General features: G+C 31.8%; 1 protein-coding gene across 3 annotated transcripts in view; it reads left to right on the top strand.

Moving 5' to 3' along the window:
• Positions 1–14,469, top strand: part of CSMD3 (CUB and Sushi multiple domains 3) — a 1,204,746-nt gene that overhangs the window by 737,877 nt on the left and 452,400 nt on the right. For all 3 annotated transcript variants that reach the window (XM_019032923.3, XM_031014090.3, XM_019032924.3), the window contains 3 exons: positions 3,890–4,072; positions 8,207–8,533; positions 11,280–11,474. In XM_019032923.3, coding sequence (XP_018888468.2) covers positions 3,890–4,072; positions 8,207–8,533; positions 11,280–11,474 — 705 coding nt within the window. The remainder of the gene's footprint in view (positions 1–3,889; positions 4,073–8,206; positions 8,534–11,279; positions 11,475–14,469) is intronic.

Below are 14,469 nucleotides of genomic sequence, written 5' to 3'. Positions count from 1 at the left end.
AACAGTGAATTAGTAAACTGAAATTTATAATATATAAATATATAAATGTGTGTGTATATGTGTATTATATACATACGGAATTATTGAATTCTTCTAGAATGCAAAATAGAGAATCCCTAAAAATGAGAAGTTGAAAGTTTGAGCAACATGAGGGCTAAATTCCTAATTTTCAACATTCAATATGAACAAGTTTCAGAAAGATGAGGACATATAATAAACAACATTTTAAAGGAAATAATGGTAACAATTTCCTAGAACTGAAAAAAAAGTTACAAGGTATTTGACAGAAGTAGTCTATTGAGCACCTAGTAGAAAAAATAGATTTAAAAATGAGTATATTTAAAAACAGCAAGTCTGAAAAGGAATCCTAGCTCTTAAAAGAGTGGAGGAGAAGGGGCAGATTAATTATGAAAGAATTAAAATGAATTTGATATCATATTTCTTATCAGGAATAGTGGATGGATAATAGACTAGAGGAAAACATCTTTAAATGCTGAGGGCAAATAATTTTGAATTAAAATTTTATACCTTACCCCCTATTATTCAACAGTGAAGGCAAAATAAAGACATTTTCAGATGAAGAAGGACCTATTCTTTCAATAACAGAAACAATTTTTCGAAGAAGGTATAAGAGTAATAAACTGTGAACCTAGCAATAGTGTCACTCCCAATCACCTAGCACTTTAACACAACTATTTCCTGTTTAATATTTTCTTTTTCTGTACTATATATCACATTCTAAAATAAGACATTATTTGTTTATTATTTATAGTTTGCAAACGTCCAATGGAATACATGCATTCATGGAGCAGAAATCCTTGTCTGTTTATTTATTGGTGTATCTTAGATACCTGGAACAGCATCTGACACATGTAAATACAGTAGTCCCCCCTTGTTCATAAGGATATGATTCAATAGCCCCAGTGGGTGCTTTAAACCACAGATAGTCCTGAACTTTATACAGGCTATGTTATTTTCTCTCGATATATAGATAGATAGATAGATAGATAGATAGATAGATAGATAGATAGATAGATAGATAGATATAAAGATTAATTTGTAAATTAGACACAGAAAGAGATTGATAACAATAACTAAAAATAAAATAGAACAATTATAATAATATACTGTCATAAAAGTTATGTGAATGTGCTCTCTGTCTCTCTCAAAATAATTTACTGTACTATACTTACCTATTTTTGGACCACATTATCTCAGGTAACTGAAACCACAGAAAGCAAAATGCAGATAAAGAGGAATTAGTGTATAAGACGATCAACTGTTTGTTGTATAAACTAACTAACTGAATGATGCTTTAAAGTATGTGAAATGAATTTGATTCAACTATTAAAAAATGGTGTCAAATCCACATTTGGAACTTTAACAGGCTTCTTCAAGAAGTTGTTGGAGCCAGTAGACATTGAAGGCATAAATAATTTCAACTTGATTAATATAACAAATTGAACTGAATATATTTCACTTATTTATCCCCTGCAAGACCTTGATATACATATACTGAATACCAAAGAAACAATATTAGAAAGCAACAACAAAATGATAGATCAACCCATAAATTTTAAAACACTCAGAAATTATTTATGAGTTACAAAGTAAACCAAAACATAAGCTACAAACTTTTCACAAGTGAACAATAAAATCTCTCCATATCAATTTAGAGCTAAATTTATTTTATTTTTTAATAAATAAGAAAGGCTGAAAATACACTAAAAAAAGTTCTAAGATTTCAACTCAAGAAAACAGAAAAAAGAATAGCAATATAATCCAAAAGAAAACTGAAGATGGAATCCAAAAATATAAAAAGAAAAGATATTTAAATTAAAATAAAAACAATAGAATTTGCCGGGCGCGGTGGCTCACACCTGTAATTCCAGCACTTTGGGAGACCAAGGAGGGCGAATGATTTGAGGTCAGGAGTTTGAGACCAGCCTGGACAACACGGTGAAACCCTGTCTCTACTAAAAATACAAAAACTAGTTGGGCATGGTGGCACAAGCACCTATAGTCCCAGCTACCCAGGAGGCTGAGGCAGGAGAATCTCTTGAACCTGGGAGGCAGAGGTTACAATGAGCCGAGATCACGCCACTGCACTTCAGCCTGGGTGACAGAGTAAGAGACTCTGTCTCGAAAAACAAACAAACAAACAAAAAATTTATCAACAGCAAACACTGGTTCTTTAAGCCACCTAATAAATCTGACAACCTTTTGTAAATATGAAGAAAGAAAACCAGAAAGTAAACACTAATAGCATTAGAAGTCAGAAATAATTATGGCATATTTATAAAGGAGATATTAAAAAATCTTGTAACAATTCTGTTACAACTAAACTACCAGCAAACCTTGAAAAATGTCACTTCTCTAATGTTTATAAGTTGCCAATATTGGTCCAAAACCCTCTCCAAGAAACAAGCAAAAGAAAAAACAAACAACAACATAAACCACTTAAATAGGAAAATAACCTTAGAAGAAAGAAAATGGCACTCAGATGGCTACCAAACTCATCCATGCAAGAATCCAATTTTTTTCTTGTACAAATTAACCTAAAGACTAGTAAAATGTGGAAAATTACTAACATCTTCCCTTGATATTAAAACTAGATATGAAGAGCAGAAGAAAAAAGTTATAGACCAATGTCCCTGATAGATAAAAAAAGTCTAAGAAAATATAAAATCAAATCCAGTTTTTTAAAGAAATGTTTAAATGCATATATGATTTCTGCTAAGGATACAAGGATGTTCAATAGTATCTCTAAAACATATTGTTTGGTTAAAAAGGAGAAAGAAAATAATATTGACAGTATAATAAAAGTTAAAGTATGATATACATGAAACAATACTGCATAGTTTTTGTGAAGATAATTTTTAGGTTTCTATAATGTTACATATTAGATATGTCTGTGTGGAATTATACATCTTGAAAAAAGAACTGGAAAGATACACATTAAATCGATGCTAGTGGATAACAGAGGAGCTAGGAATGTGTCGATATTTGAGTGTCAGGAGAGACTATAACTTTATCTTAAAGTTACATTTTTTTAATTTGTATTTTTTTTTTTACTATTGTTTGTTTGAAGACAACTGTATTACTAAGATTTTATGTGACTTTTAAGGCAAATCAACCACCACAATAATTTACTGCTAACATTCATAGTTAAACAGTGATGATCCCAGATATTTGAAGTTTCTTTGGATACATCTCAAAGGTTGTTTTAATGGTGTTAAAATATTTTTTTCAATCTCTTTCCACTCATCCAAGAAACATTTATTAAGGAACATAGCTGCGTAATTTGGAATTCAAAACTGATTGCTTCCTTTGAGAAGATTTTTTTTTGTGGGAGGGGTCTAGTTGGGAAAATGATTCAACCAACTAGTACCAGATTGTGGAAGAGATCCTAGGTGAGAGGTATTCATTGATTTCTGTGGGAGTATAGACACAGAGAATGTTCCCTCATGTCCTGGTCATGATTCAGGGATTTACCGTATCCTGTAGAAATGACAAGAATAAGAAAAGTCTTTGGGATTTGAGGGAAATATACATTTATGTCTATGTGTGTGTACATTTATGTATATATGTAGTACAGAGAGAAAATATGAGATCTTATCATAATTTTTCTGTTAAGTACATGGCCTCTGGCACCTCATTAGCTCTGATAACCTCAGATTCTTCATCTATAAAAAGAAAGAAATATAGTAATTATTCTCTAAAGATCATTTTATCATGCCTGTAAGAATGGCAAAAAAAATTGGAGAATATATTTATTTTTTGTTCTGAAATATCTCTACAACAAAGAGCATATATCTACCTAACTTGTATTATGGGTATCATATGCCTGCAACCCTTGGAAGGTGACTTTTATCTTCTATTTTTCCAGAAATTGAGAAAGAAAGTTGTGGTGATCCTGGTACACCCTTATATGGAATTAGAGAAGGCGATGGATTTTCTAATCGTGATGTTTTAAGGTTTGAATGCCAGTTTGGGTTTGAATTAATTGGAGAGAAATCCATTGTTTGTCAAGAGAATAACCAATGGTCTGCAAACATACCCATCTGTATCTGTGAGTACCAAATGCTTTGCTTCCAGATAGCATATGTTACCCTGTCCTTGCATATAATTGGTTTAGTAATTAATTGCAAAGAGCTGCAACCGTGTAATTATTTTTGAGTGAGTAGCACTTTGTGATGCTATCTTTAACAAGTGTGCTTATGCCAAATTATAAATTTTATTACAGATTTAAATAAAGTTGGCATAGTTCACTTGGTAATGGCAAAATATATATTACGTGTGTTCTTACAACATTTTATTTCATGACATTTTATACTTTCTAGATAGCATACTTCTTATGGAAATTATACATCTGAATGAATTCTAATAGACTCATTTATTTTAATAAGATAGTATATGTTTATTTGCAATCAAAAACATTAAAATATTTAAAGCTTATATTGTATGTATAATGCACTAACTTATTTTTGCTTGTAGATGTTAACACTAATGCATGAGGTGCCATTTTTTTATATTGCATAGAATACAATTCATTAACATTAATGATATACAATATGCTTGGATTAAAATAATGTATTCAAATACATTAAGATATTGCAGTTTAACTACAGCAAAAGTATAATTTGTATTGCCTATTCACGCACTTGGTGTGCTCAATTAAATGCTGTCTTCAATACATTAAAATGAAGTGGATATTTTTAGAATCTGGCAGAAATTTCCCTAATAACAATATATTGTGTTTGCTCTTCAGGAAGTCTAGAAGAGGAAAAGTGCATAAGTCCCCTTCACAGTCCCCTTTTGTTTTAGTTCTTATCTTTAACCAAGATTACTTGGTGAAGTTCTTGTAAGAGAAGAAAATGTATTAGGAGGATCTGATTTGATTTACTAAAGCTTAGTAATACTTCAAAATACTTTTGTTGACAATTTTTAATTCTAGGTGTTCTTCTAGGAGGACAACGTTGGCTTAATACTGGAGAATCCATTAGTGTAATATATCACATCAAAAATAAAAATATTTGAAGAGCATTTTAACAGATTCCAAAAGGCATTTAGTGAAAATACTGAAAATTTTGCTGACTAAAACCAATTTTTAAAACATTCTTGAATACTAGAAAACATTTTTTACTATTTTAAAATTAGGTCTAATATCCTGATATATGATAAAAATGTAGCGATTAATAATGTTTTATATACCAGTAATGACTAACTTGGAAATACATTTAAAAGAGAATACATTCAGAAAATACAATTATAAAATACAAATAAATAATCCTCACATATTTCAAATAACTCATACAAAAAATTATAGAACTTACAAGAAAATAAAATTTTATGAGAATGAAATACAGATAGAAGCCGTATTCCTGAATAATAAATCACTATGTGAAATACATGGGTTATACAGAAATTGCTTTGCAATTTTAGTCAAAATTCTAACATAGTTTTTCTGGGAACTTGACGTACTGTATTGACATATCGCTAAGTAAAAAAACAGGCAGGAGTAGACACAAGAATTTTGTAAAAGCAAAGTGCTTCTGTAGATGCTTAAGTATCATCTTAAGTTATGAGTGTGGTACTAACAAATTGTAAAGGGAAGTTACATAAAAACTGCATCTTATATAATTAAGAATTTAAAGTATGATATAAGCATCTATCTATCTGATAAGGGCCATTAAAGTGTGTCTTTGGTTAGCTCTTGCTCCAAGTGGGGATCATTTAGATCAGGAGATGGCAAACAGATTGTGGGCCAAATCCATCCTCCTTTCCGTGTATTTTTAAGCAAAGTTTTATTGGAACATAACCAAACACTTTCATTTACTGATTGTGCATGGCTGCCTTCCAGCTACAATTGCAGAATTAAATAGTTGCAAAGGAGATTGTATGGTTTGCAAAGCCAAAGCATTTATTACCTACTCCTTTTCAGAAAAAGATTTCCGACCCTTAATTTAGATCAGGAGTTATAGGATCAAATTATTCCAGGATGCAAGCAGGAAAGAGTGTGAAGAGGGATTAGGAGTAAGTATGTGTGCACCCATTTTGGAAGTGGTAGGAAACTGGGGTGCCTTAACTTTTCAAGATAAGCTAGAATAAAAGATGTTTTCCCCTTAAATATGAAATATGATGATTTTTCAATGTGATTTCAAATTTTTATGGGGGCAGAAGAAAAAAAAAATCAAGCCAAACACATCTGCAATCTGAATTCAGTCCAATGACTATCAGTTTGCAAGCTTTAGTTCAACTCATAAAATTATGCAGAAAATAAATAGATTCAAAGTACAAAATATTTTTGAATGATAAAATGATAAAAGTTATAAAGAGATATATCTGTTGGTAGATGCAGCTATACCTATGGTTTTATATTGTGTAGATAAATAGATATTGGTATAATGTCTGAATGTTAATAAAACATATGACACTAAAAGATTGTAAGAAATGCAAACAATTATTTTAATATTCAAATTAAAACAAATAATTTATGCCAAAATACTAAAATTACAAAATAATGAGAAAGTTTTATGCATATTATAAACTAAAAGATCATAAACTTAAATGATTAGTTTATGAGCAGATAATTTTTTAAAAGAAAATGAAAATGTCTAACAAAAGTAAGAAATCTTCAACTTCTCTAGTAGTCAAAGAAATGCGAGTTAAGACAATGAGTTATCATTTTTCTTATCAATGGAGGAAAAGGAAAATAATCACAATATTTTATACTGGTACAGGTGTTGTATTCTCTGATATTTCTGTTATTTTTCAATAACGTCAAAATAACTTTAAATCAGAAATTTAGCAAAATGTTTTGAGGCTTAAATTCATATCCTTTGTCATACTAAGTGCTTTTTTTGAAAATGTATACCAAGGAAATAATGAACAAAAAAAGCTTTCTTCAAGAGTAGAGTCAGTGTTATTTATATTGCAAAAATTTTAAAATACAATTTTAAATGTCAAACACTAGGAGAACAGTTCGATTAATGTTTATATATCCATATAAATCAATGGAGTGAGAGTTTTAACTAATAAGTATAAATTTTGCTTAAAAACTCGACTTGAAAAACTCACATATTAAATATAAGGAAAACATAATTTAGTACAAAATGTAGGGAATTCAATTTTTTAAAAAATATGTAATAAAAGGCCGGGCACAGTAGCTCACGCCTGTAATCCCATTACTTTCGGAGGCCGAGGCAGGTGGATCACTTGAGGTCAGGCGTTCGAGATCAGCTTGACCAATATGGCGAAACCCCATCTCTACTAAAAATACAAAAATTAGCTGGGCGTGGTGGGCGTGCCTGTATTCCCAGCTACTCCGGAAGCTGAGGTGGGAGAATCTCTTGAACCCGGAAGGTGGAGGTTGCAGTGAGCCTAGATGGTGCCACTGCACTCCAGCCTGGGCAACAAAATGACTCCGTCTCAGAAAAAAAAAAAAAAAATGTAATGAAAACTTTGGAAGATAATATATCACTATTTAAACTTTGATTTCCTTTGAGTAGTATGTCATTTTCTTTTCTGTTTCTTTATTTTTCCTCTGCTTTCTAAATGTTCTATGTGAACTTTCAAATCAGATGTTTTTAAAAGTTAAAAACCTGGAGGAGAAAGACTTCATTTTAGTGTGATGCAAGAGCTCTCATTTAGCTGTTCTTCAGGTTTTAGCCACTAATGGCTGTTATAGAAGTTAGTTTATCTCCTTATTTGTGTAGTAAACTATCAGAGCATCCATTGCCACCATAGAAATGGAACTCACACATTGATAACCATCACCTTGAGTGTTTTCTGAGCTACCGGATTCTTGTTCTGTTAATATCCACATAATATTTTTTGTCTTCAATCATTTCAAGAACCTTATTGCTTTCTATGGGAACTTCTGTATATTTTTTCACTTTTTAAACACTGAAATGAACACTTTATACAGTCTAACATAAACAAAATATGTGTCAAAAAATTGCTATTATTCCAATTATAATTTTGTGCATTATTTAAGGGTAGAGCCTTAAGTTTATCCAAAGTACTAGTTGCCTTTTTCAATATGTAAAAATGGTAACCGTTTTGTTCTGTTTTATAATTTACATAATTTAATATTATCTTATTATACTGCTAATCGATTATCATAATTGTAGAATATGACAAAATAAGATGAAATATTATTTTTGAATATTTATTGTATTTCATAATCTTCCTATTTCACCAGTTCCCTGCCTGTCTAACTTTACTGCACCAATGGGAACAGTTCTTTCTCCTGATTACCCAGAAGGGTATGGAAATAATTTAAATTGCATCTGGACGATAATCTCTGATCCAGGGAGCCGGATACATCTTTCTTTCAATGACTTTGACCTGGAATCCCAGTTTGATTTCCTTGCTGTTAAAGATGGTGACTCTCCAGAATCCCCAATTCTTGGAACCTTTACTGGGGCTGAGGTGCCTTCCCATCTTACTAGTAATAGTCACATACTGCGTTTGGAATTTCAGGCTGACCACTCAATGTCAGGACGTGGCTTTAACATCACTTACAACAGTAAGTTTCTGTTTCTGTTTTTTTCCCATATAATATATTTCTATAAATTTGAGTTGAAAAGTGATCACGTATATTGGTTCTCTTGTTTCCTAGTTAAGAAAATTAGTAAAAGCTGTAAATCTCATTGTGCCAAGGATGGTCATTTCTTCCTTCATTTCCAATCACATTTTACTCCCTATTATATTAATACATTTCCTTTTTTGTGAGAGGCTCAATATCAAGGAAATATGTTTCAAATATTGTTATTATGTAAGCCAATATATAATTGTTATATCAGCCAACATATTTATATCTTAGCATAAACCCAAACCTATTATTGATCACATACTTTGTTATTTGTATAAACATAAAAGAGAAATAGAGTTTCCCTTAAAGATATTCATGCACCAATATTAAACAACTAATCATGGCATAGAATTAAAATTCCAAAGAAAAAATCACATGGCTACAGTAGCATCATAGAAAAGGAAATAATTAACTTTGGATCTTAGCTTTGTTTTAGGTTTTATAACTGAGCCACAGTACTCACATTAGTGAAACCACAATGGATTGCTATAAAGAATAAATTAGGTGATGCGTGTGAATAATTTAGCACAGAGTACATATTACTTAGTAAAAGCTTAATAAACATTAGCCATTATTGTTTAGTTGGTTTTTGAACAATTATCTTGACATCTTATGTTGTTGTGTGAGATGTTGAATATTATTTATCTGCAAAAATGTTTATAATTATAGAAAAAAGATGAATCACATAAAAAAGAAAAAAACCTTAGTGGATTAATAACACTTACATACTAATGCTTCTGTTTGCAAATATACCTGAAGCCATAGAATACTAGTAATTTTTATTGCTTTTCCTTGAAGCTTTTACACTGTGTCAGATATTGACCAATTGGATGAGTTAATATTTAAGTGTCACATAATAAAAGGATTTAGTTTCCAGCTCTTCCTGTTGCTTTATAAAAAGAATTTCACACTTCACTCCCACCCTCACCTATTCAATGTTAAGCTTTGGCAGACAAAGTGTAGTTGTTGTATATTCAAAGTGATACTAGTGGTGAATAGTGTCGCTGTAAATTGTAAACATGTAATTGCATATTATTAAAGTTAAATTAGCGGTGACATGTGTCATAGAAACTTATATAAAATGACTGCTTTGAGAATTTTTAAAAAATATTTCATGTACATGTCTAAAGATAGACATGTATATGCATCTATCTATCTACAATTTTTATTTTGTCTTAAATGCATAATATTTTTAACTTTAATATTGATAGTTTTTCGTGTATTATGGAAATAGGTCTCCCTTTTCCTGGTTCTGTTCTATAGTAAATAATTTAATTGATAATGTGCAAATTATTTTATTTAATGCTTACTAATGAGATTCATTTTTTCTGAAAAAATATCTACCAGGTACTCTATATTAGAGTTACACTGCTTAATCAAAATTGAGTTTTTAAAATTATAAAATAAAATAATAATTAGAAATATGTATACATACAAAACATATTTTATGTATTCTAAAACGTACCTTAATATTCTTTTGCACTGTTTCATTTAAAATAAGGAGAACAGATAGTAAAATTATACAGTTTATAACCAGCATCAAAGTGATGATTAGTGAGAAAATTTAAAATAACTGCATGTACTAATGCAGTATGAATATAATAATAAGTTATAAGCATCTCATAAAATATATTTTACACATGTAGACCTTGCCTCTTTAAATATTCTTCCATTTATATTGTAATACATTAAAATTTTATAATACACAATTGGTCACTCAGATGAATACAGAGAAAAATTTGGATTGTTCATGTAATCTATAATCTATGAAAAATTCAAATAAACCCATTTTTATTATACTCCTGCTATTTGCTGTAACTTGGCTAAATATAAACTGTGAGAGAAACAAGGTAGAATAAGATAGTGGCCCTGAGCTCAAGAACTCCTGTTCTCCTGAGATACGTGAGACAAATAATCCAAGATACAATAGGTTGTTGAGAAGAAATTAAAAGCCGGTCCAGGGGATACATTTCAATCCTATGAAGCCCTATTTCTATGACGTTAGGCAAGTTACTTAACTTTTCCTGAGTCTAACATTACTCTTTTGAATAGACGGCAATACTTTCCTCATCAGCTATTCTAAATATTAAATGAGATAATAACATATCACAGTGCTTAGAACACGATAATTGCAAAAGAATTAACTCTCTTCCTTTTTCCCAGATGGCAGAAAATAAATGTCATGGAAAATTATTTAAAAAGTTGTAACAGTTTCATACTAGATTGAGACATTTCACTTTAATTCTCAAGATGAGACTCACTCTCTCTATTTCCAGTTGGAAATAGAGAAAAATAAAGAAAAGTTTCCAAAGGAATATAGTCAATTGCTTTGCATTTTAATTAATTGAAATTCTGACCAGCTTATACTGGAAATATTTGCATAATCTTAGCTAGTCTCATGGTCTCCAGAAATAAGCAGAAATAATTCTGTTTTGAAATTTTATAATTTTAGAGTGTAATTCACATTTTAAAACATTCACATCTATTGCACATCACAGGCAAACAGGTAAGGTCAGAGGAGAACTTCCAAATTTAAAGTAAATAAATAAAAACTTGTGTAGAAATAAACACAACCTTTTAAAACATCTCTTTCTCTCTCTCTCTTTCCCAAAATATAGAAGGATCTCTCTCTGGCTAATGTTGTTTGTTTGTGTATTTTTCTTTGCATATTATTCTAAAGCATTTGGACATAATGAATGCCCTGATCCTGGAATACCAATCAATGCACGGCGGTTTGGGGACAACTTTCAATTAGGAAGTTCAATTTCAGTTATTTGTGAAGAAGGATTTATTAAAACCCAGGGAACAGAAACAATTACATGTATTCTTATGGATGGAAAAGTAATGTGGAGTGGACCGATTCCAAAATGTGGAGGTAAGTGTAGTAGTGAGTGAGAAATAGAACCTCATCATCATTATGTACAAGAAACCACAACAGGAAACACATTATCCTACCAGGACTGTCATAATCATTATCTTAAAACATTTCTTGATATTCTATATTAAACATATCTTGTTAAGGAAATTACACTTTTAATTTTTCATGTTAAAACAAATTTTTAGAAACGTTTTAGAAGCTTCCTTTTAAAAAAAAGCTCTTATTAAAAGATAAATATTAATGAATGGTAAATATTGGTCACGTGTAAACTCTCTATAGTATACTTCCTAGTTATAGTTTAATACACTTTATAGTTTCCATTCATTTTTTCTCGGTATGTTATCTATTCATGGTACACACTAATTTTCAAAAATGTATTAATAATGATCAATTATAATAAATGCATTTAAGCTAAAACACCCATTTATTTAAAATATATGATTTCTGAAGGTGTCATTTGCTAATTTTTTTCAGTTTTTATTTTTCCAATTAAATATAGTCAACAAGGTTCAAGTCATATATATGTGTGTGTGTGTGTGATATATATGTATGATCTTTGGAATTATTATTATTTTTAAACCGATTCTCACTCTGTTGCCCAGACCGGAGTGCAATGGTGCAATCTCAACTCACTGCAACCTCTGCCTCCCAGGTTCCAGCAATTCTCCTGCCTCAGCCTCCCTAGTAGCTGGGATTACAGGTGCATGCCTCTGTGCCCAGCTAATTTTTTGTATTTTTAGTAGAAACACGGTTTTTCCATGTTGGCCAGGCTGGTCTCAAACTCTTGATATCAAGTGATCTGTCTGCCTCGGCCTCCCAAAGTGCTGGGATTACAGGCATGAGCCACTGCTCTTGGCCTATTTTTGTATATATACACTCATATAAAATCTCGGATTATGTTGGTAAGAAGGAAGGATGATCATAATTAAAAGTAAAACATCAATTACATAGTATATAAATTTAGAATCTACTGAAATGAGGGGCCTTTATTTAGATTTGCCACAGAAGGAATTAACATTCTAAATTTTAATTTCTCCTTCCACTATAGTATCTAATAATACATATCTATTTTATTATAAAGATATAAATGGGCTGGGCACGGTGGCTCACGCCTGTAACCCCAGCACTTTAGGAGGCCAAGGGGGGCGGATCACGAGATCAGGAGATTGAGACCATTCTGGCCAACATGATGAAACCCCATCTCTACTAAAATAAATAATAATATTAATAAGAAAAAAAACTAGCCGGGTGTGGTGGCACATGCCTGTAGTCCCAGCTACTCAGGAGGCTGAGGCAGGGGAATCGCTTGAATCTGGGAGGCAGAGGTTGCAGTGAGCCGAGATCGCACCACTGCACTCCAGCCTGGTGATAGAGCAAGACTCTGTCTTAAAAAAAAAAAAAGAAAAAGGAAAAAAATATACAAATGAACTTTTACTAAGAAATAGATGAACTATAACTGTATAACACCTTTAGTAGATTGTCATATAATAATTGATTATTTTAAAAGCAGTTGCTTTTTCTTATTTTCCAAGTTTTTCCTCTTACCTGTCTCCAAACTGACTAGCTGATAAATTGAGAATATTTAATATGTAATTTTCCAAAGTACAACAAATTTAATTGAAGCATTACCTATATATTGATGACTTTTATTGGATTGAACATTTTCATAATGTCTCATAATGAAGTAATCCCAGACCATGTAATTATGTTTTCCTAGTGGCCCCTTCAATTAATGCTTTCCTTCTTTTTACTACTAACTGCTTTCTCATTAGTAATATCAGGGGGGCAGAACTAGATGACTTTAGTGTTCTTTTTCAAACTTCAGATAGTATGGGTTCAGCAGGGGCTACTCTGTCAATAATTATGACTATGATGGTATTTTAAAAACGTAGTGGAGTTACACAATAATGGACTAAAGTAAAAAGGGAAAATGGATAATATGGATAGTAATACTTCGTTTTTCCACCATTCTTTTTGCCGGAGCCCATTCATTCTTTTAACATAGTTTTTGATCTGGCTTTGGGGAACCAGTAAGAAAAATCTACATTAGCATTTTTGTTTGTTTGTTTGTTTGTTTGTTTGTTTTGAGATGGAGTTTTGCTTTTGTCACCCAGGCTGGAGAGCACTGGCACCATTTCTGCTCACTGCAACCTCCGCCGCCCGGGTTCAAGAGATTCTTGTGCCTCAGCCTCCTGAGTAGCTGGGACTATAGGTGCACATCACCACACCCATCTAATTTTTTTGTATTCTTAGTAGAAACTGGGTTTCACCATGTTGGCCAGGCTGGTCTTGAACTCCTGACCTCAGGTCATCCGCCTGCCTCGGCCTCCGAAAGTGCTGGGATTACAGGCATGAGCCACCACGCCCTACGGCCACACATTAGTATTTGAAGGAACAGTAGGAAATGGGAGAAAAGTGTGTTTCAGGCAAAAGGAATAGAGCCAGTTCAGTGTGACTGCAGGGGAGGACACAGTGAGTTGGATCTGATGAATGACTAGAGAAGTCCAGAGCATTAGACCCTTTTTAAATAATGCTAAGTAGCTCCAAAGTTACCCTGTGGCTAAACAGGAGCCATTGCAGCTGGGAAATGACATTATCTGAGCCTCACCCTCACCTGCACTGAAATTTGTTTTAAATCTCAGTCGACACATACCGAGACCACTTCTAGGTAATTTTGAATTTTGTTGGATCCTCGTTAGCCTAACTTGGGCATTGGTTTTGGGGTTGCTTGGTGCCTAGCTTCATGGTGGAGGTAAAAGTAATCAGTAATGTCAATCAGTAATTTAATGAATCACTACTTATTTAGAGCAATTTCAGGGAGATTTTCTACTATCTGTGAAAAACAAATGGTATTTAACTTTTAAAATTAAGTAAGATAAAATATTCAGAACTCTAACTTGACAAAGGCCAATAAGCCCTCCATACATCCCTAAGAGAACCCTTATGAAGTTTCTGATGGACAAGAATTGTTTTTCTCTATGTGTGAGTGAAA

This window comes from Gorilla gorilla, chromosome 7 (genome assembly GCF_029281585.2).
Source record: "Gorilla gorilla gorilla isolate KB3781 chromosome 7, NHGRI_mGorGor1-v2.1_pri, whole genome shotgun sequence".
In the NCBI taxonomy this organism is placed as follows: Eukaryota; Metazoa; Chordata; class Mammalia; order Primates; family Hominidae; genus Gorilla; species Gorilla gorilla.
This window is presented reverse-complemented; position numbering and strand designations above follow the sequence as displayed.